The 27,570-nt window shown below is 43.1% G+C and overlaps 1 protein-coding gene across 3 annotated transcripts in view; it reads right to left on the reverse strand.

Annotated features, from left to right (window-relative positions):
- Positions 1 to 27,570, reverse strand: part of LOC111140968 (glutamate ionotropic receptor AMPA type subunit 1) — a 304,242-nt gene that overhangs the window by 124,627 nt on the left and 152,045 nt on the right. For 2 of the 3 annotated variants that reach the window (XM_022493249.1, XM_022493250.1), the window contains exons 3-5: positions 25,595 to 25,834; positions 21,687 to 21,871; positions 16,553 to 16,606 (exon numbers count right to left, since the gene is read on the reverse strand). In XM_022493249.1, the coding sequence (XP_022348957.1) occupies positions 16,553 to 16,606; positions 21,687 to 21,871; positions 25,595 to 25,834 (479 nt within the window). The remainder of the gene's footprint in view (positions 1 to 16,552; positions 16,607 to 21,686; positions 21,872 to 25,594; positions 25,835 to 27,570) is intronic. The other variant, XM_022493251.1, reaches the window with a different exon arrangement.

Here is a 27,570-nt window from a genome sequence, read left to right on the forward strand (position 1 = left end):
CTTGATTTTTCCACAATCCAAGACAATGGGACTCTGCCAGTAAAAGTGCTCTTAACTAAGAACGGGAAATAAATGTGTTAACTATTTGCCCACCAGTTAACTGCAAAGTTCAACTCACTTAATTCCATTCCCTGGAGCTTGCTCATTAAACAAGGTTTAATTAAATCATTTTCCAATTTTCTTTGCCATTTTATTAAAAAGACCAACAACCTTGGATAACATTTGATATTTAGAACACTTTTTATCTGCTTTATCTGTAATATTAATTATATAATATGTGTAAGGATGTATCATTGCTAATTGCATTTTATTAAGGTTTTAAACTATGAAGTTTAATCATTACCACTCTTTGAATCATTTTGCCTATTTTATAACAGGCCCCCAAATACTGAGCCCATTGCTCTGTATACTGTACTACTAACAAAAATGAAATCAATGCACAAGATGCTTCAAGTTCTTCAGTATGAGAATCCAGGTCTCCTAAACCTGGGCTCCTTCTAACTGTCCCAGCAGAGCTGTACCAGCTGCTGCTCTTCATAGAGTGACTTTATTTCTCATCTAAAATAGGGCTTTGGGGCACCTGGGTGGCTCAGTTGGTTAAGCATCTGCTGTTGGCTCAGGTCATGATTTCAGGGTCCTGGGATTAAGCCCTGAGTTGGGCTCCCTGCTCAGTGGGGAGTCTGCTTGTCCTTCTCCCTCTGCCCCTCCTCTCTGCTCATGTTCTCTCTAGCTCTCTCAAATAAATAAATTAATTTAAAAAAATCTTTATGTATTTCACACACACACACACACACACACACACACAGATCACAAGTAGGTAGAGAGGCAGGCATACAAGATTTAAAAAAAATCTTTAAAAAAATAAAAATACACTTTGTGACTAGTGAGCTCTTTGAGATATTATGCCACTATGCTCCTGTGTCCTGTTCTGGCACCTCCGTGGCACTTCACACTGTCCCACATGTGTCTGAAGAATGTGTGACATGAGACAAATGCTCTGCCTACTATCTCATTCAAGCACTGATGAACTGGCTGGTATACTGCAGGCTCCGTGATGGAGATCGTTAACCTGAGGGACACATCAGAATATCTTAGAGAGCTTTTGCAAAATAGTCATCCCTAAGGATTGTCGTTCAGTAGCCTGGGAAAGGAAATGGGACACCTGTATTTTTCTAAAGCTCTAATGCTGGCAAATCAAAAATTAAGGTTCAATGTATTAAATTATAAAGGTACTCATGAGGATAATTCCAAATGATGGGACAGGTAACAAACACTGAGGACTGGATGTGCAGAGTAGTATGAGATGACTGATCATCTTTCTAATGGAGAGTCACAGCTGGGATTAAAATTGATCAAGCAAGAAAAAGAGAACTAGGCATATTATGTAGGAATGTGGAGGAAACCACCAGAATCACCAAACCCTGGAAAGATTTAAGATAGTTATTTTTAAGAAGTGTAAGATTGAAGAGGACAGGCACTTGCATTTTATTTTATACCCTTCTGTAATATTTTTTCTTTTTTTAGTATGTGAATAAAGTTTCTTTTTATACTATCAAAAAATAAAAATATCTCCTCAGATAATTCTGATGTACCTTGATGGTTAAGAATCACCTATCAGTCCCTGGAAAGGTGGGGAGGGAGTGGCAGTGGCAGAACAGGGAAGGTAAGTTGTTCCATGTATTGGAACTTTGCTACAATATGTTAAGGGAGCCCGATTCTCTTGTCATCTCCTGGTCTGGAAATCAAGAACATGGTCACTGTTCAATGCTCCACTGAAACAGAGCTTCAAAAGCATTTCTCATAAGAATAACAAAAACAGCAATAATGGCCGAAGTTCTACTTCATAGGCATTATGTAACTTCATCTCAACAACCTTCTGAAAATGATGAGTTTACTGTCACTTAAAAATGAAAAATGAAATAGTCAACAGTCACCCCTAGATTTATTTTAACATTTCCCAAGTTCTTATCCTGAGCCAGGCATTCTGTTAAATGCTTTATATAGATCATCTTATTTTATCCCCCAAACAGCCCTGAAAGGTGAACACGCAGAGTAGGCACCAGATGCTTATTTGCATAAATGAGTTGAGTGAGTATCCATCCCAATTTTATGTTGAAGAGCTGTGGTTCAGAGACTTTTGGAAACTCCCCCGAGATCACACAGCAAGCAAGAATTCAAACCGTTGTCCAACCATAAAAATCTGTCTTCTGTGTCAGTATGTTGCATTGCCTTGCCAGTGGAGGAGCACAGGAGCTTAGCTTTAGGATGGTGTTACCACACTGCCCAGAGAGGGACAAAGAACTTCTGACGGTGTGGATGCCATAGCTAATAGCACTGAATAAATGACTCACCTCGCCGAAGAGGGGCCTTCCAGGACAGCTTTCTGTCTTAAAGGAATATTTGTAGTTGAACACCCTAGGTTTCTTTCCTTGACACCAATCTCTGAAGGTTGGCTCGATGCTTCCCAAGCCTCTAATTTATCTAAAGTCCATTAGTGCCCACCTACCCCACATCTATCCTAGGGGGTCAGCAAATATTTTCTGTAAAGGGCCAGATTGTGAATATTTTTGGCCTTGTAGGCCATATGGCTTCTGCTATAATTATTCAACTCTGCCATTATAGCATGAAAGCAGCCATAGACAATAGTAAATGAATGAGCATGGCTGAGTCCCAACGAAATTTATTTATGGACGCTGAAATTTGAATTTCATGATTTTCACAAGTCATGAAATATCATTCTTCTCATTTTTTTCCAATAATTTAAAAATGTAAAAAACCATTCTTAGCTCATGAGCCAAACAAAATGAGGTGACGGTTGGAACTGACCCACAGACCACAGTTTACTGATGCCTGATGCAAAGATGTTGGAGATCAGACCAAACCCCTCACGGTACAGATGGGAAGGTGAATTCCAGAGAGGACACTAGAGGCCTAAGGCCCCATGGCTGGTGAGGGGATTAGCTGGGGGTGGGATCTGACTCCCTTACATGTCATTGTAGGAGCTGTGCAATGCTGACCAGCCGTTGAAATAGAATGGGAATAAAAGTACTCAATTAAGCAGTTAACACAGTCATTCTTTCTAACGTCAATTATAATTTTCAAAGGATTAGAATTAAAAGCCATTTCAAATAATTACTATATCCTAAAGAGATGTTTAACACTATAACTACATTGGATATGCTTTCATGTCGCTGTGAAGATTTACAAAATGCTTTCAGGATCATGAAGAGGCTCTGGGCTATCATTATGACTATTAATTACCACGTGTGGCTGGAAACAAAAGAACTGATTATGCGTGCTGCCTGGTTACTTAACCTCTCCTAGGCTCAGTTCTCTGGTCTTCAAAATGCAGATATAATAACCCCTGCAGCATAGCAGTGGTGTAAGATTTAAAAGAATACATTTAAGCACCTAGAACTGTCTGGCACATAGTAAGTGCTTAGTGAATGTTCGCTATCATCACCATCATCCTCGTCATGGCCTCAAAAGAAGTTCGGTGTTGTTGGAACTGCTTCAAAACCAGGCAGTGGGCCAGGCAAGACACCTGAGAGAACACAAGGCAGGTGTACAGGAATGCTTCTGTTGGAGGATGAAAAGATTTATCTTCAAAGCCAGATTTCCTTTTTCTTGGGAAAATTCTTTCAAGGGAGCCACATACAAGCTGTTCAGCCCTCATTTTCCCGCTTGCGTGGACACCACACCCGTCAGAAGGAAGAGGGAGCATCCAGCATTGTTAAAGGAAAGGGACCAGGAAGGTTTATTAAACAAGCCCTGGGACACTGGAAAGAGTGCTGCCTCCATCTCATCCCTTTGGAATCCAGAAGAGGTAATGTTAGAATAAATCAAAGAACCTGTATTTTATACTCAGAAGGGTGCAAGTTGAACATGCCAGGTTTCCCCCACTTGTCAGATTCTTAGATGACAGCTCCAGAGAGAGGATCGTTACAGGGAAGTGCAGTTTGGAAAGTCTTGTTACATTAGAAATGCTGGAAAAAGTGGGGCTAATCAACCTGAAAAATACTGGAAACTGAGAGGGTAAGTGGAGGATGTGTTCAGATCCCGGAAGGGCTGTCGTGGGGAAGAGGAGGAAGATTTATTTGCCGAGGCTCCAGAAGGCAAGCCGGTATCTGTGAATGAGCAGAAGTCACAGCAGGCAGATTTTTGGCTAAAATGTAATGACAACTGCCACGGTGCCTAAGTGGTATCAAAGCCTGTACTTTCAGTAGGCGCAGTGCTAAGGGCTTTATTTCTATTATCTCATTTGACCTTCATAACAGTCCTGGGAAGCAGGTACTTACTATTACCATTCCTATTCTGCAAATGAGAAAACTGAGGCTTAACTGAATGGAGTAGCTTCTGTCCGATATCGCATCTGCCGGATATCGCATAGCTAATAATGGGCAGTGACCACAGTCATAACAAGTAACAAGACTCTTGGCTTGTTTTCCAAGCACTGTGCATCCCACCTCCTGGCCGCTAGTCCTGTCAGTCTGACTCCTCCATCTCCTGTCCTGTGATGAAGCACCTGGAAGGACCCATATCTCTACTGTAGGAAGGAATTAACAGGTCTCCAGGAGACCATGATGTTTGCCTTGGTACCATCTTTAATGTGACCTGATGCATGGAATGCAAACCACAGGTCTTTGTCTCTACCTCTCTGAGGCCTGTCTTGTCTCTCTCTCGGAGACTGCGGTTGTCCTTCCCACCTGCCTTAAGAGACTGTGGGCTCCCAGGAGGCAGGGACTCAGGCACCAGCATTTCCACAACATAGCACCTAGAGCACGGGAATGGCTCAGTTATCGCTGGGGAATAAGGAAAGAGAGAGAAAATGTCTTTGCTCACGCTTTTCGTGATTCTCATATATGTTTCCATCCTGTCACCTCCCAGCTTTTATCCTCTGCACTAAAGAGGGCTTTTCATTGACTTTTTCCATGTAGTATATTCTGAATGAGTTCATAAATAAGAATTGTCAAGAAAACAGTTTTAGGGACAGCCGTAGAAGTTCTGTCCTGTCTTTGAACCATAGGAGCTGTTTGCCCTTAGGCAGTGGTCTCAGTCTTTCCCAGCACTAGTTTATTGATCTGCAAAAGAAGGGCATTGGCTAGACCAATGATCATTCCAACTATGTTCCCAGGTCACAAGCGTTTTAGAGGTTACCATGTTAGGGTAGGGGGAAGGCACAAGAATGGGGTCCTAGATCCCTACCTTCCCTCTACCAAAGCAGTTCTGTTTTCTGTTTTACATGCTGGAGTTCTCCCCAAGATTCCATTTGAAAGTAGACCTTCTAACTAAAAAGTTTAGAAACTTCTGAGCCAGTTTATTTCTCTCTTAAGGGCTCTTGTAGCTTTGATCTACAATTCTGTGATCATATAGGTGTGTGTGCATGAATATGGATATATGTGAAGTCAGGGAATATTCCTGAGCTGAGAACTCACTTGTGTCCTCAGATCACCATATCTCTGCATAAGGGTCTTCACATTTTCCCATTTTAGTAACTTTAACCAATCAAACCTTAAATGTGTCCTCACCATACATAATCCCTGACAACATGTGGGCTTATCTGATTCCTGCAACGTCAGTAAGACATTGTAGCTGTCTTTAAATCAGCTAAAACACTATATGTATTGAAAAGCAAACACTAGTGTTAACTTAGTTAACACTAACTTAGTTAACACTAAGTTTCAAATGCAAAAGTGCATTTGAAACCAGGGAGGCAGGTACCTGTACGCTTGGATATCTACCAACACACAAACACACCTACTGCCCACACAGGTGTCCTTTGTTGCCAAACCATTGTCACAGCCAGTCAGCGCCTCACAGGCCAACTTCTCTCAGTCTGGGGGTTTAGGATAAAGTGCTGACACTTGGTGGCAAAAGATCAAGGGCCCCAGACTGGGCTGTTGATGCATGGGCAAAGAAGCACATTGTCTGGCCTGGTATTGGTTAGTCGCTTGGAGTTTCCCTTTCTGTTAACTGTGTTGTAACTGGCGGCAGTCAGAGGTGACACCTGGCCAGGGCCAGAGAGCCAAAGGTCAATTCAAAATTCAGCCTTGTATATGTGGGGCCTGGAGTTCTTTTTTTTTTTTTTTAATTTCTTTTCAGCATAACAGAATTCATTGTTTATGCACCACACCCAGTGCTCCGTGCAATCCGTGCCCTCCTTAATACCCACCACCTGGCTCCCCCAACCTCCCACCCCCTGCCCCTTCAAAACCCTCAGATTGTTTTTCAGAGTCCATAGTCTCTCATGGTTCAGCTCCCCTTCCAATTTCCCTCAACTCCCATCTCCTCTCCATCTCCCTATGTCCTCCATGTTATTTGTTATGCTCCACAAATAAGCAAAACCATATGATACTTGACTCTCTCTGCTTGACTTATTTCACTCAGCATAATCTCTTCCAGTCCCATCCATGTTGCTACAAAAGTTGGGTATTCATCCTTTCTGATGGAGGCATAATACTCCAGAGTGTATATGGACCACATCTTCCTTATCCATTCGTCCGTTGAAGGGCATCTTGGTTCTTTCCACAGTTTGGCGACCGTGGCCATTGCTGCTATAAACATTGGGGTACAGATGGGGCCTGGAGTTCTTGACTGACTTGAAACCACCCACATCTTCCTTTTACATTGATCCAAACCTTCCTGTTGGGATGACCAAGCAAAGGCTACAGAAAACCCACTTTTTGATGAAATGCCAGCTTAAGGGTTTATAGGGTCCCAATACAGTGGGTATCTATTGAATGCTTGGTGAAAAAAATGAATGAAAGTCCAAACACAGGATAAATTTGAAATCTACTGGGAATGGGGAAAGGAATATTCTAGGGTACTCATTCATGCTCTCATTCATCTGTGAGTACTTCATATTGCGAGGCACATAGTACACGAAGGGATGAAACAGAGAATCACAGGTGTGCTCCCTGCTTTCAAGTTACTTAGGGTTAGTGAGAAAGGCCAGTGGTACCCAAGTACTAGTAGAGCAGCTAATGAAAACACCTGACATTGGAGCTCAGGGAAGGTCCCCCCAGTGGAAGCAGTGAAGCCTGAGCGAGGACGTTTGGTCAGGTGAAAAGTATGGGGAATAACTCTCTGAGCAGAAAACGCTCTTGCTCTGAGGTTCAGATTCAGAGGACAAAGGACAGTGACCCAGAGGAAGCACATGTTACACATCAGCCTAGATTCAAATCTCAGCTCTTCTACCTCCTAGCTGTGTGGCCACAGGCAAGCTTTTACCCTTTCTGGGCCTCAGTATCCTTCACGGCAAAATAAGGATTATTTATCTCCATCCTCTGACTGTGGCGAGGACTAACTATAGAGACATATGTTGGGTTCTTAAAATGATGCCTGGCACATAGCAAGTACTCACCTAGAGCCCCGCAGCACATGGGGCTCCACGGTCCTTCCTCCCCTTACATTATCTGCTTTTCTGTTTTAAAACAGGGACAAGTAAGAAGTGAAGATGGAATGCTTCTATTTGCACAGTACCCTGACCTCCCGCCTCAGCTGGTACTGAGGGCTCTGTCCTTTCTGCTTCTGAGCCGGCGGTAGCGAGGGGTTCCATGCTCTGAAGAGCATTTGCAGACACTGTCTTGCACATCTGGAATATCTGTTAGCTCAGCTTGGGAAGGACTATTCCAGATCAGCCAAGGTGTGCACGGTTTGCAAGAGCCAACCCTACAAACACTGAGTGCTCGAGATGAATGCAGCAGCGTCTCCCTTATGATGAAGAGCCAGTGTGGCTTAGGAATTTTGTGTTGATATTCCTGGGCTTTCAGAGAGAGGCAGGAAAACTAGAACCGTAAATTACAGATCTGCACAAGTCTTCGACAATTTATTCCTTTTAAAAACATTGTACCAAATCTCCAACAAAATTGAGACTCTCAAAAAAATATATATATATATATCTTTTTTTGCAAATGGTAATGAGTCAGTGGCAGAGTTGGGATGAGACCCCAGGCTTCTACTGCACTCATTGTTCTAAAACTTGACATAAAATAGCTCATTTTATCTTTACCTTATGAAGTGTGTATTCATGTCCCCACCTACAGATAAGGAAACTGAGGTACAGAGAGGTGAGGTGACTTGCTCAGAATCACAGCTAGTAAGTGGGTGACTGAAAATTCAAATCCAGGCAGTTTCAGAAGGAAAGGAGTTTGTCAGTTTTGCCAGTGGCCCAGTGGAGAACAAACCTAATCTTCAGAATTAGAGAGATCTGAGTTCAAATTCTAGCTTTAGCTCCCTGACCTTGGAAAAGCTCCTTCAGCAACTTGAACCTCTTTCTCTCAACTCACAAAGTGGGCATATAATCTCACCTTTCTTGGAGGGGCACAGAAACTCTCAGAGGTCTCTAGATTATTCTAGACCGTGGGGTACGAGTGTGAAGAGAAACACAGTAGGCCTTGCCCAATGGAATGCTGGGACCACCGAGCAAGGGAGGATCCTCTGGGATCTGGGATTTGGCTTTCGACCCCCCTACTTCCTCTTTGCTTCCAGAGGCGTCTGCAGTGTCAACCCTGGTGATCATAAAGTAACCCCTGTGTTCTCAGTGTTATAAGAGAATGATGGGAGAGCAGCTGAGGGAGGAAAGGGTGAATAGAAGGGACAAAGGGAAGCTGCAGGGGGTTGCATCAGTGAAGAGAGACTCTAATGGGATTGGGGAGGCAAGAAGGAGCACTTCTGAGCCTCTTCCTTGGTCTCCATGTTTCTGCTCTATTCTTTCTCTTACACACACACACGCACACACACACACACACTCACAGAGGCACACTGTGGAAACTGAGAGGCAGTAGTGGGGGGAATGAAGCATAAAGAACAGAGGAAACAATTGCTCCAAATCCCAGGCCCAGCTCTGCTGTTTAACTTCTCAGTGACCTCAAGCAGGTCGCGTCCCCTCTCTGGGCCTATGTGCTTATTTATAAAGTGAGGCACTGGGTGAGATGAGCTCCTAGGGATTCTTCAGCACTAGCTCTCTTGGCCTCTTCAAATCAGGGCAAAGGCATGCTCTCCACAGGACCACCAGCATGTGGATCCACTGTTTCCTTCCCAGACACCCTGCAGCCTCCAGAGGCCTCTCTAGCTGCTGACTGCTGTACTCCGTCAGCTCAGCTGCCGTTTAGGGAGGCTTGCATTCCTATCCCACACTGTGTGATTTTTTTCTCCAGCATTTTTTTTTTTTTAAATAGGTTCTAAGCCCAGTGTGGAGCCCAATGTGGGGCTTGACCTCACGACCCCAAGATCGAGACCTGAGCTGAACTCAGAGTCGGTCACTTAACCAACTGAGCCACCCAGGCTCTCTCATTCTTTAGAACTTTAGTTCCGTGTTCCAGTCCAGCTGGAAGACAAGGCCTCGTTGCTCCCAGTGCAGAAGTCAAGCTGTGTGATTCTTCTTGTATGGGAAGCTGCACTGGGCTGGAGGATGTGCGCGGTCCACCCTGGAGGCACACGCTGTGAGAAGGTACTGAGGGCACAGAGGGGCGCCCAGGCTGGAGGAGCAGCACGGAGGAGACAAGCAGCGTAGGTGTTTCCAAGCACATGAAGGTTGCTTTGTGGAAGGGCAGCAGGCGTGTTCTGCAAGGCTTCTGAGAGAGCAGGTGGTACCACAAATGCAGAGATGGTAGCACGGGGCAGCCTGGGCCCTCCTCGAGCAAGACTAGAAACCTCAGAGTCCTTTGAGGAGAGAAAGGGCTGCTCAAGGCAGTGAGTTCCCCGTCACTGGGTATCATTCAAGCAGGAACCAGATGGATGGGCTTCCGCTGGGATGATGCAGAAGAGATTCTTGCCCTTTACTGGAAGTGGATTAAAAGCCCCCTTAGGCCCATCTTTCTCTACTCATGTGCATATTCATAACTATGTTCACATTCTTACTACCTCTGCTGCTCTCAGCATTTTGCAGTTAAGGATTTTGCCTGTAAGTGCATGTGATGTGTGGGTACACATATTGTTTATTTCCTGAGGGGTCATTTCCCTCATTCATTCATTTAGTGATTTTTTATTTTATTTTTTAAAGATTTTATTTATTTGACAGACAGAGATCACAAGTAGGCAGAGAGGCAGGCAGAGAGAGAGGAGGAAGCAGGCTCCCTGCTGAGCACACAGCCGGATGCGGGGCTTGATCCCAGGACCCTGAGATCATGACCTGAGCCGAAGGCAGAAGCTTTTTTTTTTTTTTTAAATTAATTAATTAATTTATTTTTAATAAACATCTAACATATTTTTATCCCCAGGGGTACAGGTCTGTGAATCGCCAGGTTTGCACATTTCACAGCACTCATCATAGCACATACCCTCCCCAATGTCCATATCCCCACCACCCTCTCCCGTCCCCCATCCCCCCAGCAACCCTCAGTCTGTTTTTTGAGATTGAGTCTTTTACGGTTTGTCTCCCTCCCAATCCCATCTTCTTTCATTTTTTTCTTTTCCTACCCCCTAACCCCCCCACATTGCATCTCCACTTCCTCATATCAGGGAGATCATATGATAGTTGTCTTTCTCCGATTGACTTATTTCGAAGGCAGAAGCTTTAACCAACTGAGCCACCCAGCCACATTTAGTGAGCCACCCAGGCTTTAACCAACTGAGCCACCCAGCCACATTTAGTGATTTTTTAAAGACCACCTGGTACATGTAATTCCCTCCACCAGGCCCTAGGAATTCATCAGCGAATAAGGCAGACCTGTTTCTTCCTCTAGGAGCTTAAAGACAAACAGGGAGGAAGAATTATATAACTTGAGGCAGTTGTGGATAGGATTTAGTTTGGGAGAGGGTCTCAAAGATAGTAGCGTGTCCCCAGATGTTAAATGTCTTTTCTTTTTCCACTAATGATGATGATGATGATGATTGTATGATGATTATTATGGTGGCAATTACTAATATTTATTGAGTGCCTATTTGGGCCAAATATTTATTATACACCCTTTATAACATACTGTCTTGCTTAATTGTCATAATACCAATAAGGAGGTAGATAATATCACATTATTCCCTCTTTTATAGATGAGGCAATGAAAGTTCAGAGCGAGTAGGTAAAATGTCACACAGCTAATAGATATAAAGCCAGAGTATAAACCCAGGTCTGTTTGACCTTCAGCCACCCTTTCCAATCACAGTACCACCTGCCTAACTAGAGGCTATGGAAATCAGGCATGCCGGGTGTGGCCCGGAGACAGTGGGAAGAAAGCAGCAGGAGACAGTGGGCAAGGGTGACCGCACAGAAGGTGGAGACATTTCTCAGCAGAGGAGAGAAGGAGACTAGAGAACAGCTTCTTCTCAGGACTGATAGGGCAGAGGGCAGCAGCACAGAGCTGGGGGCTTGGGTTTACTGTTCTCCGGAACAAACCTTCCAACTCTTAACTCTTTACGGGAGTTATTATACAACTGCGTGGTGGAAATGGCTAACTGTTCTGATCCCCAAATACCCTAGTGAGACCTGGGGTGACCTGACCTCAATGTCTCTCCCTCAGCTTCCTTATCCCCTGAAATTATAATGAAATTCCACCAGTGTATAACTAAAAAGGTATCCAATAGGAGTTTGAGAGCCTAAGTTTAAGTTCCAGGCCTACTGCAGGCGAGGTTTAAACTCAAGCCTTCCTGCCAAGAACCACCCCCCTCAGTCCCCCAAACCCTCACTCCTTCCTCCACTTCCCCACACTCAGCGGTCACAAGGCACATCCTAGGCATGTGGCCTTTGGAGTCCCATGGTCCTGGAGGGGAAGCCCAGCTCCATCACTCTATCAACTTTGCAACTTTGGAAAATTCACTAATCTTTCTGAACTGTTTCTTCATCTGAAAAGTGGGGATAATATTATCAAGGACTGTGGTAGGGTTTAATAGATAGGCATTTAAGTATTTTAAGTATTCCTGGAATGTAGCAATGATTAAGTGAATTGTAGTAGTTACTGCCATTGTAATTATTGACACGTTATCCATGAGGGCTTTAAGGAATTCTTGGTCAGTGGCTCCCAGAGGGTTGACATCAGGTTAGGCCGATGGCCCTATTTTTATACCCACATTACTAGGTTTTTGTCAGATTCCCGAGAGCCCAACTATATTGACTAGGTGCTTGCCTTCCTCCTCTGCAGCTCAGATTATGGCTCTGAGCCTTGGTTCCCACGTCTGTAAAATGGGGGTGATGAATTCTACCTTGCTGACTTCACTGGAGTATTGTGATTCTTAAAAGCCAGTGGTGTGATTCTTGAGAAAATGCACATAAACTATAACAGTTGTGAAGATGGGAGGATTGATGTTACTTTCACTGTTATTAATCCCCAAGGAGGTACCAAATGGTCCATACTGAAAAAGAATCAACACCTTCAGTGTTTCTCAAACTGGGGTCAGCTGGACCCTTTGTAAATTCTCAGAGGTCTGCTAATTCTCTATAAGCATTTTAAAATGTGCTTTTTTGTTTCAGTAAAACTCTAATCATCAGTATTAATAATCTGGTCATTTGTTTCGGGATGTGATTACTCATTTTTATAATTCCAGTGACACGATTAGCTCAATGTTTCCCAAACTGATTCTGCAGATGCATTTTCGGGGGGGGGGGGACAATGTTTTGAGAAACATCTGTTTTGAGAAACACTAGTTTGGTCTAAGATATGCTGTTGATGTGTCACAAAGATAAGAGCTATAATTCTGGAGGCCCTGACTGGTAGATGTCTGCTTTGATCACAATGTCAGAGCCAGGAACGAACACGGAGTCAGTACTGGGGTTTGGAGGAGGATGGCTAGCCAGATTGGATAGCCTGGCCCTTTGGTGGGTTCCAGGGCCTAGGTGCTTCTTTAAGAAACAATGGTATGGGGTGCCTGGGTGGCTCAGTTGGTGGAGCATCTGGCTCTTGATTTTGGCTTGGGTCATGGTCTTGGGGTTGTGAGATCGAGCCCTGCACTGGGCTCTGTGCTGGGCATGGAGCCCGCTTGGGATTCTCTCTCTCCTTCTGACTGTCTTCCCCCCATCTCCCACCACCGCTCATGCTCTCGCTCTCTTTAAAGATAAAAAAAGAAAGAATGGTAGAGTTCTCCAATTTCTGCAAGGTTCAAGTACATTGTATGGACTTAGCAGTGCTCTAGAAATATAAATATACATCTATCCTATTGTATATAAGATAGGGATACATGAACAAGCATATATATGTATGTGTGTGTGTGTATACACATGTATACCCGGAATACGTGATGTACAGATGAGTAGATTCAGTATATGTGGTAAGAATTCCCCCACTATGCAGAGCAATGTTTAACCATCAAAACAGGGTGACATCCAGCAACATCTTTGATCTTCCTGGTGACAATATAGTCATGCAGATCACTGTCATTCCCAGTTGACAGATAAGGAGACTGAGGCCTGGAGAGCTGCCCAAGATCACAGAGCTAGCTAAGGGTGGTGTCTGGACAAAAAGAGTGGGTGGGGGGCAGGGAAGGTTCATGGTTGTTTTTACTCTCTGTCCCTAAAGCTCTCCTCTCGGACCCACAGTCTCCTTCCCTCCTCTCTTTCAGTAGTCCCCCGAAGCTGGCTATCTGAATTCTCCAAAGTGATCGTTTAGAAAAATGCTGTTGGCTACTTCGGAGCTCCTGCACTCCATTTCTCTTGTGCAGAGAGAACTGCGAAATAAAAGTTTAGCTCCCTCCTTTTGTTAAACCTTTCAAAAGCTTCCTTGGTTTCTAACTCTGTAATTATACCCTAATCACAAACGCTCTGAAGGAGGGGGTCAGTTCCATGCAGCAGCAGGCTAATTATGTGGCGGAATTTCTAAAAATTATCATCTTATAAATTGCGTTATTTCTCTGAAGGGGGAAGAAAAACACACACCACATACTCGCCTATGTTTCGAACTGAATTAATTAGTAATTTGAAGCCTAATTATCAACTAATCTATTGGAACATGCAAGTCTTTTGTATTTGGATGGTATATGCAATTTGCATCCTATTAGCTGGCAGTTGTAAGGATTGGAGAGCTCATTAGGTCAGAAGAAGAAGAATGCAGATCAGAAGGATAGAGAAGCCCAAGGGGCTGACTCGGTGATGCAGTGACCAGGGGGTCACTTGGCAACAGACGGAGGCTGGCAATTTAATTATCTGGGGTCTTTCGGTGGCTCCAAGGCCACGGATATGTAATTTCTGTCTTACCCTAGAGAGGCGATTATGCATGCCCTCGCTGTTCTGTGTATTCTCCAGCAGTTGGGTGCTCGCACAGTCTGTATGGAGAGGCGTGCTGGGGCCCTGCACATGGCGTTGGATGCCTGCTCACCTGGGTGCTGGGCCTAGCTCCATCCCTGACTTGCTGCTAGGCCCAGGCCACACCACCTTGCTGGTTTTATCTCTCTACAAGCAAAGGCGACTTAGATGATATTGATTTCTGAAGTCCCTTCCAGCACTAGGGAGCTGGGACTTGAGGGGTGTTGAACCTGCTTTATTACAAAGTAAAAACTTCTGTCTGTGCAATTTTTTTTTTTTTTTTTTTTTTTTTTTTTTTTTTTTTTAGGGTGAGGCTCTTTTCCCCTAAAAGTCTCTGGAGAGCTACCCACCATTTAAAAGGCAAATACCTTTGAGAAATGTAACATATTTAGCTATTAACATCTGGGTCTAAATTAACCTATTTCAATGAGCCCTTCTCATTTCTGGTCCTGAGCCTGAAATATTGGGACGGTCAAGGCAATGAAGTTTTGGAGGGAAATGTTTAGGCAGGGACTTGTTTAAGAATGGAGATGGGGTCAGAAAGAGCAATAGGAATTAAGGATTAGACAGGATGTTTGGTCCCTTGTTTCGATCTTACAATTTTGACCTTTACATACAGCCAGACCTAGTAGACTATTGTTTTACTAATGACCTTTGTTCCAAAAATAAGTAGAAAAGAGCAATTTTTAATTCCATTAATTATTAATGTTACTCATAAAAACAATCGACACCAAATAACATGCCTGAAACTAACATGATACACTTTGTTATAAATAAAAATTTTAAATAAAATAAAAATAAAATAAAATAAAAATGTTATAAATAAAAATTTAAAAATCACATTTTCATGCAAATAAAATTATAAAGACAAGCCAGGATAACAAGCACACTTTGTAGAAAAAGCTACCATTGGGGAAAACCGTTAACTGCCCACACTGTCACACTGACAAAATGTGTTATTGATTAAAATATTTTAATCCATATAAAAACTTATTATTGATTTGTTGGGAGATATAACCACTTTGGAAAGTAATTTTACATTTCTTCAAGATGTTAAACACAGAGTGAGCCTATAACCCAGCAATTCCACTCCTAGGTTTGTACTCAAGAGAAAGGTATGTACCTAAATGTTCATAGCAGCTTATTTATAATAGGTAAAGAGCAAAAACCACCCAAATGTTCATCCACCAATGAACGGATAAACAAAATGCAGTATAACCATAGAAGAGAATATTATTTGGCAATGAAAAGGAGTAAAGTACCATGCGTGCTACAGTATGGAGGAACTTTGAAAACATGATGCTAAGTGAAAGAAGCCAGTCACAAAGGAGCACAGATTGTATGATTCTGCCTCCATGCAGTGTCCAGAATAGGCAAATACTTACGAAGTAGATTGCTAGTTACCTCGGGCTGGGGGCAGGAGTTTAGAGAGCAATGGGGAGTGAGTGCTGCTGGGTATGGGGTTTCTTTTTTGGGATGACGAAAAAATTCCAAAGTTAGATTGTGGGGACGGTTTCATAATTCTGTGACTATATTAAAAAGCAATGAATTGGACACTTTATGTGGATGAACAGTATGGTATGTGAATTACATCACCATGAGGATCTTTAAAAAATGTAAACAGTGGGACTAACGGCAAGATAAAATTACATTTAGCTTTGGATAAAATTCTGGAAGAATCAAACTTCATGATAAAAAAGGTATATGGTCAAAACATGACCCTGGAAAAATAGAATTGCCACGAATTATGGCCACAAAAGAAGACTCCTAATGGCACATGTTATTAGGTAAAATTTTAATATGAATAAAAATTATTTGATGAGTCAAATCTTCACAACCCTGAAAATGATTGTGTCCAATAAAAAGAGCTAGAATACATTAAAATGAAAACAAAATTTTTTAAGAAGACAGGGTTAATTTATACCACATAGAAAAGTGAGTAAAAACTAAATTGACATAATATTGTTCATGTTGTAAAACTGCTTTCTGGTTAAAGAGCTGTCAATACCAGTATCATTGTGATTCCAGTGTTTGTACTTAGTAACAGTAAAACTGCGACTGGTGTCAAAATAGAGGGTCAAAAACAGTGGGGTGGAAACACCTTGTATCTCTTCAAAGATGGGCCGGTTTTGTCCTTACTGTCAAGGGGCAGAGATGATTCAACCTGCCTTGTGATGACCCTCTCTTCTAAGGAAGATGAGAGGGTTACCACAGTGTGCCATGGTTTGACAAATGGGGATGTGGAGGAGAACAGGCAAGCTTAGTATTGCAGCTCTGAGTTGCCCCTCCCACCCAGGCAGTTCCCATTAGCTGGGGGCCGCAGAAGCAAGGTAGGGCCTGTATTTGCAGTGGTGCATAAGCTGAACAGCAGTGCATGGTACTCACCAGATTTGCAAGAATGTAGTGGTAGCCGATGCCGTTCTTCTCCAGCTTTATGATCTACAAAACACAACGGGAAGGGACTCATCAATCAGATTTGCAATTAAAGCTACAGTGGCAATGATAGTAGCAACTAACAACGAGTGCTTACAGTGTGTCCTGTTCTATCTTAAGTATTCCAAGTACAGTATTGGTGGCATTATGGATACCCTCATTTTATGACGATGAGGAGAGATTAAATGGCGTGGAGAGATTAAATAAGCTCCCTAAGGTTACCCAGTTATTAAGTGGCAGATGCAGGATTTGAAATCAGTTTTGTCTGATACTACATGTAGAGGAGTGTTATCATAACCCCCCGCCCCCCCACCCAATTCAGATGAAATGCTCATTTCACTTCTTCATCCATAAAGCCTTTCCCAGGATGGAGATTCTTTTCTTGTGTGATTCTGAAGCTGTGTTGAATTCACGGCCACTGTCATGACATGACCTGCTGCTTGGATGGATGGATGGATGGATGGATGGATGGATAGATGGATGGATGTGAGTGGATGGTCAGATGGGTAGGTTCTTGACCTTCAACTCCTTGCATAAACCATATTCAGATCCAGTTCCTTCTTTCCCTGAATATTGTGACTTCTTCCCTAAACTAGTTAGATACCCAGGAATTAACTGGGTTTAACCAGTTTAACCTGGAAGTTGGATCAGATGGTCCAGTCTTCCACTGTACAGATGGGAAGTTAAGGCCTAGAGAGAGGAAATGACTTGCCCAGATCCTGCAGCAGTGCCAAGACAGGAACCTGACTGTTGTGAGTCTTTGCATGTAACCCAATTATGATTAATCAGTAAGAGCTAGGGTCCCCCAAAGCTCCTCCATCCTCATTGTGCAGACTTTTGTAATCACTGTGGGCAGGAAAAATATTTGTGGGATGAATTATCCAGGGGTTTGCTCAGGCAGCCAGACACGCCACCCAAGGAACAGCTAAGAGCATAGCCCTAGCTCAGCTACAAGTTAACTTGATCTATTTCTTCATTTTTTAATCATGAAATTGGGGTTAGTACATTCTGCTCAGTGCCTCTCCTGCACTCTTACAAGAAGGCATAAAACATATGAGAAGCACTTGGGCTTCTTGTCTAACTGAATAAATTTTCAAGGTTATTAAAATCCACATTTAGACATCTACTTAATTGGATGTATGTGCATAGCAGCTCACATATTTTTTTTATGTAGGGAATAATTAAATGCAAGCACACACAATGCATGTTCTGAAACAGTGGTTAGATTGTGAAATTCCAGGCCACGGAGCTCAAATACTATTGGGATGATAGTTTTATTAATAATTCTTCATTACTTTTCCATCTTCTTGTCAAACGGTTTGCTGTCCTTTCAATAATAAGACACCTTTACCAAAAACCTATCCAGCTTCTAATAAACACAAAATAGCAAATAAGAGATCTTTCAAAACCTGCCACATTTAGGCAATGGATAAGAATAGTCTCTGCAAGATAAAATTACAGATTGAAACATAAGAAACAGATGACAATTGATGACTTTGGGTTGATAAAAATTAGCAGTTGCTTATGGTTCAACATAACGCCAACTTTCCCACCCATTCTTTTCACCTACCAATCCACTGCCCTCTCTTCCCTCCTTTCACAAACATTAATTAAGTGCTTATTCTGTACCAAGCACTATGCTGTGGATAGAGTGGGAACGGAGACATAAATGGTCCTTGCCTCCCTGGGGTCCCACTTTACTGCGGTAAGACCCACACTAGATGGAGAGGTAAATGCCCCCGGGTTACAAACTGAGAGGGGTGTTATAAAGGCAATGTACAATTTCACGTGGAGCCCCGTAGCCTTGCTCACCCTATTCTTTCAAAGCTCATTTCCACTGGACTGCCTTAATTCATAATCTTTGTGTCTGGAATGTCCTTTCCCATTCTCCCTAATTATTCATAACCTTTATGGCTGAGCTCAAATCCCGGCTACTCTGTAAAACCTTTTCTGATTCATTAATGCAGCCAGCAGATACTTACTGAACTGGGATGATATGCTGAGCACTGTGCTGTGTGCTGTGTGCAGTATGCTGGGGACCCTGTGAGGCAGGGTCCTTGTGCCCTCCCTAAACTGAACTGACGTTTTAGTAGGGAGACAGATGGTAAATATATAAACAGATAAATGAGCCAGATTTCAGCAAGTGGGAATCACTATGAAGGCAGTAAAGCAGGGTGATAGCCTAATCCTGGTCTCTCTCATCTCTAACTCATTCTGAACTTAATGACTGTACTATATAATTTGCTGTCTAATATATTGACAAAGCATTATATTCTAATAACCCTATTCCTTGCTCACAAACCTTTACTGACTCCACTGTCTGTGGAATAAACCCCAAACTCTTTAGAGCGGTTTCCAAGAATAGATTCAATCATGTGACTGTCACTGTCTCCCAGTAGACATGTAGCATCTTCTACCTGCCTTGCTAGGTCAGTCTATGAACCCCAGCCCTCACATGCCCTCTGGGCTGCCCTCCATGCCCTTCTTTCCAGCTTAATGGCTCTTATCCAGCCAATGACTACCTGTACATATTCAGACCTATCTCACATTTGGGATCTTTCCTAGAGCCTTCATTGATTTCCTGTTCTTTCCAGGCACTCAGAAAATATTTATTGAATACCTACAAGGTACCCAGCACTGTTCAAGGCACTGTGGATACCACAAAGAAGAACATAAACCAAAAATCCTTGTCCTCATAATGCCAGTGTTCTGATTGGGGGACTGGAGACAGAGATAGGCAATTCCATACCTGGAATTGAGAATCACTGTCTTCCTCCTTAGGTCAGGCAGGATGTTTGTATTAGACTGAAAAGATCCCAGTTGAAGTGTTCAATTGTTTAGAATGATGTCAAGATGTCAGACTCTAAGCCATTAGATGTAAATTCGAGACCCATCACTGTTACCAACTAGTTATCTGAATTGAAGGCAAATCAGCCAATGGGACCATCAGTTATCCCACCCGTAAATTGTGAATGCAGGTGGTAAATCAAGTGATCTGTAAGATCCATGCAGCTCTTTGGCCTTGCTTTTCAGAATAGAAGAATCCAATAGTTAAAAGAGTTAATATAATACCATCTAAAATGCCCATACAAACAAGTCACTTCCTTGCAAAACATAAGTTTGTCTTTTGGCAGAGGAGGTGGCTAGAGACAGCAGAGACTGAAAAGTTACATTTTGGGGAAGGTTGGGCTCCGGAGCCAGACTAAGATGACTTTGACTTCCTGCTTTTCTTACACGCTAGCTGTGAATTCCCAGGCAAGTACAGTCCCTTGTTTCTTCATTTATAAATTAGGGGAAGTGATAGAAGTGGTTTTTTAGAGTAGACATGAAGATGAGGTAGCATGATGCATGGGAAGGACTTGGCATGGTGTCTGGTACATGGCAGGTGCTCAGAAAATGGTAGCACTGGCTACCGTCTTTATTACAGAACAACAAAGGACAAATCATCAGTCTATTAAGAATATCTAATTATCATTCAGTACTTTTTCCAACTGCTATCTCATCCAGTCTTTTTCTCAGCTCTGTAGAACAGAAGCCATCATTCCTATTTTATAGATGAGGACACTTATGCCCAAAGAAGGAAGTGACTCAAGAAGGTAATACTAGGTGGTGCTAGAAATAGCAGAACTGGGCAAAGGCTTATTATATAGATCACTTTCTGTGGAACAGGTTCTGTTCTAACTGCTTTACATGAATAGATTCTTCTAACTCTCACAGGAGCCCTCTGAAGAAAGCTGTATTATTACTATGCCCATTTCACAGATCAGGAATCTGAGACATAGAAAGATGAAAAACCTGGCCAAGGTTATGGTTTAGTAAAGACTAGAGCTGGGGTTTAACTTGCAGCTACTCTGGCTGCAGGGTCTCTGTGTTTAACCATTACCTGATACTGCCTTGTTTAACTAGCATTCAAATCCCTTGAGTCCAGCCCAGAGAATGCCCATCTCATGGAAAAATTTTTGCTGGTTTCTCTCTCTCTCTCTTTTTTAAGATTTTATTTATTTATTTGACACAGAGAGAGAGATCACAAGTAGGCAGAGAAGCAGGAAGAGAGAGAGGGGGAAGCAGGCTCCCTGCTGAGTGGAGAGCCCGATGCAGGGCTTGATCCCAGGACCCTGAGATCATGACCTGAGCTGAAGGCAGAGGCTTAACCCACTGAGCCCCCAGGCGCCCCTGGATTCTCTTTCCAAGAGGGGAGACCAGATCCATACTTAGTGGAGTAAAACACATACGTAATGCCTTAAACAATCGATTTTCAGAATCTCCCATTCTGTTGCTGAGGCCTCTGCGTAGTTGCCGAGTTAGTGGCGAAATTCCTGATGGGGATCCCAGGGTCTTGAAAGGCCATCAACAAGCTTTGTCACATTGTCAAGTGCCTAAAACTACCATCTGTAATTATACAGCCCTGTTAGAGAATGATCGCCAAATCTACTTTCCTGCTAGTTCACCTGGATACACAAGTGTAAGTTTATCAAAAAGACAAGAGATCAAGAAGGGCCTGCTGCTTGTGTAGTGGGTATGTACTCTCATTCTGAGAATGGGAAGAACCATGGCTTAGAGTCCTGGCTAAAAACTATCGGGGTCACAGTGCCCTTTCACAGAATGTACAATCGGTGGATTTCTCAGACACATGAGTGTATTCAAGGAAAGAGCAGAGAGGTGCCTGCTGTATCCCTGCACTCAAACCAGGGCAGTGGGCCGGATGGATGAGATGCCGACTGCCAGACCAGTGAGTGACAGAACCCAGAGCTGAACCTAGGAATCTGGCTCTAGCGGTCTGTGTTCCCCATGTGACAGTGCTTCACAGACTCTAAAATGCAGTGCAATCTGCTTTTTCAGCGTAGAGGGAAACCCTGGAGGTCAGTTTTTGGTCAGCTGATCTGAGAACCATGGGAAGCTCTAGGTCCAGTCTCCCATTGTTTGTGCTATTTTATAAAAATTCAGAACTAAAATGTATAAATTACAGAAGGTGGGGAAGAAGTCACCTTCCGATATCGTCAAGTGCTCTCTCTGTGGGCAAAAGGCTGTCCAGCTTGCTCTTGAACCACTCCCCTCACCCAGTCTGAGCCTTTGCTGCACGTGCTACCTGGCCCAAGATGGCATTGAGGCGTTCTGATTCACAGTCCACCACCACAAGCCGCTCCTTTTTCTTTTCCAGGTCCTGAAAGAGCATCCGGTATCCTTCCTCTGTGGTGGTCAAAATGTTGACCGCTGTTACCTGCCAGTTCTTCTCAGCAGCTGTGTCCAGGACTTTCTGCAGGACGGACAGACCTGGAAATCGGTAAGTTGGAGAAGTGGCCATCAGGATACACAGATACCACCCGCCTCCACTCGGCACCCACCTCCCTCGTCACACCACACACCAGCTCCTCCACCAAGCTCAGCTCAGCTTTTTCCCACCGTGCAAGTCAGAGCTCACTGAAGGCAGGCAGTGAGTCTCTTCTGTCCTTCTGCTTCTAAAACTTAGCAGACAGTAGTGTTAGTGATTAAAAATATAACCAAAGGCTCAAATCCTGATGCTACAATATATTGGTTAAGTGACCTTGTACAGACTACTTAACTTCTTCAAACTTCAGTTTCTTTAATGGTAAAATGGTGGTGTTACTAATGCCTACGTCGTTGTGTCACGAGGATTAAATAAGAATGTCTGATACATGGCAAGAGTTTTATAAATATTACGGGGCATTTAGTAGCTGCTTATTAAATGTGCCAAACTGACACCTAGTAACTGTCAAATTCATGAATGTTTGGTACCCAATACTTTGCCTCGTACATAGTAGGTGTTCAATCACTGTGGATTGAATTAAATGATTCTCTTCTGATTTATAGTTAAATGATAGAGGACCCCATTACTCAATACAGCTTTGCTTCATCTTTGAGACATAAATGGTGTCTCGGTTTCCTCCTGCTGCAGTAACAAATCACCACAAACTCATTGGTCTAAAACAACACACATGTTTCATCTTATACTGCCACAGGTCAGTTCGAAATGAATCTCCTTGAACTAAAATCAATGTGTTGGTGGGGCTGTATTGCTCCTGGGAGGTTCTAGGGGAGAAGATTTTGTTGCCTTTCCACCTTCTAGAGACTGCTCACATTTCTTGGTTTATGGCCCCTTCCGCCTTCAAAACCAGCAGTAACCGGTCAAGTCTTTCACACATCACCCTCTGACACTGACTCTTCTGCCTCCACCTTCCACATTTAAGAATGCTTGTGATTACATTGGGTCCAAATAAGTAATCCAAGTTAATCTCTCCAAGGTCAGTAGATTAGCAATGTATATTCTATCTGTAACCTTAATCCCTCTTGCCATTGAATATAACACATTTATAGGTTCCCCAAATTCTCAGAGCAGAGACCTCTCTGGGGGGAAGATGGAGGTCATTTTTCTGCCTACTTCAGGTGGTGGCTTCACTCGTGCATTATTAATCAGTCTTTTGTACATATATCATTTGTCTCCTTGTAACCCTGCTCATCCCTCCCACAGTGACCAGTATGATGCCTGACCTCAAGAATCATCTCTAGATTGATGCTGTTATGCCTTTTTTTTCTTTTTTAAAAATTTATTTAAATTCAGTTAGCCAATATATAGTACATCATTAGTTTTTGATGTGTGTAATGATTAATTAGTCATGCATAACACCCAGTTCTCATCACATCACGTACCATCCTTAATGCCAATCACCCAGTTACACCATCCCCTTACCCACCTCCTTTTCTGCAACCCTCAGTCTATTTCCTGGAGTCAAGAGTCTCTCATAGTTTGTCTCCCTCTCTGACTTCTTCCCCTTCAGTTTCCCTCCCTTCCCCTAAGATCCTCTGTGCTATTACTTTTATTCCACATATGAGTGAAACCGTATGATAATTGCTTTTTTCTGATTGACTTATTTCACTTAGCATAATACCCTCCAGTTCCATCTATGTTGATGTAAATGGTGGGTATTCATCCTTTCTGATGGCTGAGTCATATTCCATTGTATATAGGAACCCCATCTTCTTTAACCATCATTCGTCTGTTGAAGGACATCTTGGCTCCTTCCACAGTTTGGCTATTGTGGATGTTGCCGCTATGAACATTGGGGTGCAGGTAAAGACCCAGTAGTGCAATTGTTGGGTTGTAGGATAGTTCTGTTAGTTCTATTTTTAAATCCTTGAGGAACCTCCATACTGTTTTCCAGAGTGGCTGTACCAGCTTACATTCCCACCAACAGTGTAAGAGGGTTCCCCTTTCTCCACTTCTTTACCAACACTTGCTGTTCCCTGTCTTGTTAATTTTAGCCATTTTGACTGGTGTGAGGTGGTATCTCATTGTGGTATTGATTTGTATATCCCTGATGCCAAGTGATGTGGAGCATTTTTTTCATGTGTCTGTTGGCCATTACATGTCTTCTTTGAAGAAGTGTGCCTTCTTACCTTTGTTTCTTTGCCAGTGCAAGCTATTTGGTGTGGCGTACACCTCACACTGACTGAAAGTTTACTATGTGTCTGGCACTATTCTACTAGCTTTCTTGTTTTCAATTTACTTAATCCTATGAAGTACATAACATTATTATCCCCATTGCACCACAGATATGAAAATTGAGGCTCTGAGAGATTTAGTCATTGGCCCAAGGTCATGTAGCTAGCAAATGGCAGAGCTCTGAGCTCAGATTTCTGAGACAGAGTCCTTTAAGAGCCTGGGTGTTTCTGCCAACCCCAGAAATGATTCTCCATAATCAAAGTTACATTTTTTTTTTTTTCTGGATTCTGGGAAGTAGGTTTGACACTTCCAGGCCACAAGCTTTAGCATGCTGTAAAGCTGTCCTGAAAAAGCCCTTCTATGGGTATAATCCTCACAGTGGCTGCTGTTTGAGAGGGAGATCCTCACAGTAAGGAGGTGGATTGAAGAAAGCAGAGGGTTTCTGGTCTCTCCTGCTGGTTCTTCCTCATTGAGTAATGGCTGTTTCACACTGCGCCCAAAAATTGATCTCACAAGCTTCCTACTCGAAAGTCTTCTAGGCCTTCTTGCAAGTGAAACCTTCCTTTCACTCAGGGCAAAACCCTTCTGCCTCAGTTTCCAGACTTTGCATAATCCATTTATTTATTTATACTAATAATGACTAATTTCTGATGACTATTTAGTATTCAAGGAAAAGGTAGGAGCGTACAGTACAACCACCACAGGCATTGGAAAAAAGAGGATAGTTGCCATTTCAGGATTAGGGGATTGAGAAAGCAGCATTTGAGCAGGATGCAAAAGAAAGGAAGGATTCACATATATAGATTTGGGAAAGCAAGTTCATTCCGGAAAAGAGGAACAGCATGAGGAAAGATGCAGAGAAGTAAAAATCAAAGGAAACATTAGGAAAATGTGATGTAAAATTCGAAATGTAAGTGGAAGCACAATTAGAAGGGCCTGGGAGGCGTGATGATGATGGTGATGATGATAGCTAACATACGTGAGCATTTAATGTCCCATGCACTGACAGGAACTTTCTAGTCACCTCATTTAATCCTCACAGAAACCTCAGGAGGCAGAAATTAGGTTTATGTTATTATAGAGATGAGGTAATGAAGGCATAGAAAATCTTAGCCTCAACATAAATGGTCAAACTGAGGCAGAAAGAACTTGCCCAAAGACAAACAGCTGGAGAGGACAAGACATAGAATTTAGATCCAGGTCCACCTGACTCTAGAGTCTGTGCTCCTGACAACTACACCGTGAGCCATGAGCCATTCAAAGGAGGCCCTTGGGCTTTGAGTCTGGACTCAGGAGCCATGGAAGCTTGGTGAACTGCAGAGTGACATGGTGTGTTTAGAGGATTATTCTCTCAAAGGATGTGTTTCCACACTGTGAGTTGGAGATTAGCCACTGAGAAATCAGACCATAGAAATAGAGCATTTCTGGAACACTCCCCCATGCTTTTCAATGAAGCAGGGAGGCATCATTCTCCTTCCTGCTGGCAATTTTCTCTCCATCTCTCAACAGTCTCCCTCCCCTAACCCTTGGCTTACCCCGGTCGGCATCATAAATGTAGACAAATTTCTGCCACTTGTAATGGTCGATGATGCTGATAAGAGCATCCTGCAGCTCAGGGCGCAGCTGAAGGACAAACTGATTGGAGGTGTCAACGGGAAAGCTTGGTGTAATGAAGCAGACATGGAGGGCCCCACAGAAGGAGGTCAGCATGTTGACAGTTCTCCGTTCATAAAACCCAAAGATGGCGTAGACTCCTTTGGAGAACTGGGAACAGACTAGAGGAGGAGAAGAGAAGGATTAATAGAAGATGCTACAAGGAAACTGGCAGATGGCTCCAAAACGAATCCATCCATTAGTTCATCCATCCCTACTCAACGTCCTTCCATCCATCTATCATCTGGCCATCTGCCCATCCAACCACCATAGCCATCCATCCTTCCAACTTAGCAGTCTAATCCAACTGTCCATCCATTTCACCTATCTGTGCATCCCACTCACCCATCCATCTGTCTGATCTAATGTTTAGGAGGTGCTAATTCCATGCCAGATGTTATCATGCTTACCAATTATAAAAATACACAAATCATTTTTATATGTTCTCTTACTTTATCTGTGCACGACCTTTTTTTATAGTTTTTTTTTAAAGATCTTATTTATTTATTTGACAGACAGAGATCACAAGTAGGCAGAGAGGCAGGCAGAGAGAGAGAGAGAATGGGAAAAGCAGGCTCCCTGCTGAGCAGAGAGCCTGACCCGGGGCTTGATCCCTGGACTCTGGGATCATGACCCGAGCCGAAAGCAGAGGCCCTAACCCACTGAGCCACCCAGGCGCCCTCTGTGCTCGATCTTCTTAATGTAGAAGAGTGATGAGTGAGTCTTTTTTTTTTTTAAGATTTTATTTATTTACCTGACAGAGAGATCACAAGTACGCAGAGAGAGAGGGGAAAGCAGGCTCCCCGCTGAGCAGAGAGCCTGATGCGGGGCTCAATCCCAGGACCCTGAGATCATGACCTGAGCCAGAGGCAGAGGCTTAACCCACTGAGCCACCCAGGCGCCCCGAGTGAGTCATTGTTTAAAGGGAGAAACTAAGGCTCAGGAAATTAATGAACATGTCTATGATGGCACAGCTAGGGCATATCTGAATTGGGTAGACACCTGAACCCCAATCCAGTCATCTTTCCATGATACTGCCCATCACTTTAAGGTGAAGCATTAAAAGTTGTTACAGGAAGAAGGAGGTCTGCCAGCTTGCTGCTGGTACATCGTTAGAAAATAAGTGTTGATTTTCTCAGTCTACCCTTAGCTTTTGGTGTACATTTCTCTGCCGATGTTCACCTAGTGTTTGTACATCCCGCAAGCTGATCTTTCAGGTCCCCCAGGGTATCAGACATAATAATAGTTCAGCTGTGTAAATATCCCCAAGGGAGCCATTTTGTAAGATCCCAGTGTAGTTACCAATCCTGGTTTATGGTTTATTACATGTTGGTTAGAATATAATATTAAAAAACCAAAGTCATAGGGCCAAACCCCAGGTCAGTTAGCTATTAAACTAATCTTTTATATGTGATACTGGATGAGGGTTCATTGTCGTTGTCCCAGTAAAGTAGGTGACCAACCCTACAGCCATATCCAAAGCCTGAAATTACCCTGCTCATATGGATGGTGAGACGAGTCTTTTTCATCACAGTAACAGTATTTTCAGGTGCTTTGCAGTCCTTTCACATATATTAGACTATTCAGTTCTCATCACAACCCTGTGACTTTGGTATTACCAGGTTTTTTTGTTGTTGTTGTTTTTTGTTTTTTTTTGAGTTGAAGAAAGCTAGTACTCTTAGATCTTCTGTTCTGTTAAGCACATCACCTGCTTCCATGACCTTGTGTTGCCGTGTATGGTGGGGGGGGGGTCTCACATTACCCTGTATAAGCATCACTAAAATGTGTCACATGAAACATTAGTCCCGCAAAATGCTCCTTAAAAAAGAAAAGACCTCTTTGGCCAAATAGATCTGGG

Source organism: Enhydra lutris, unplaced genomic scaffold, assembly GCF_002288905.1.
Source record: "Enhydra lutris kenyoni isolate GAN:26980312 unplaced genomic scaffold, ASM228890v2 scaffoldscaffold5, whole genome shotgun sequence".
Lineage (NCBI taxonomy): Eukaryota > Metazoa > Chordata > Mammalia > Carnivora > Mustelidae > Enhydra > Enhydra lutris.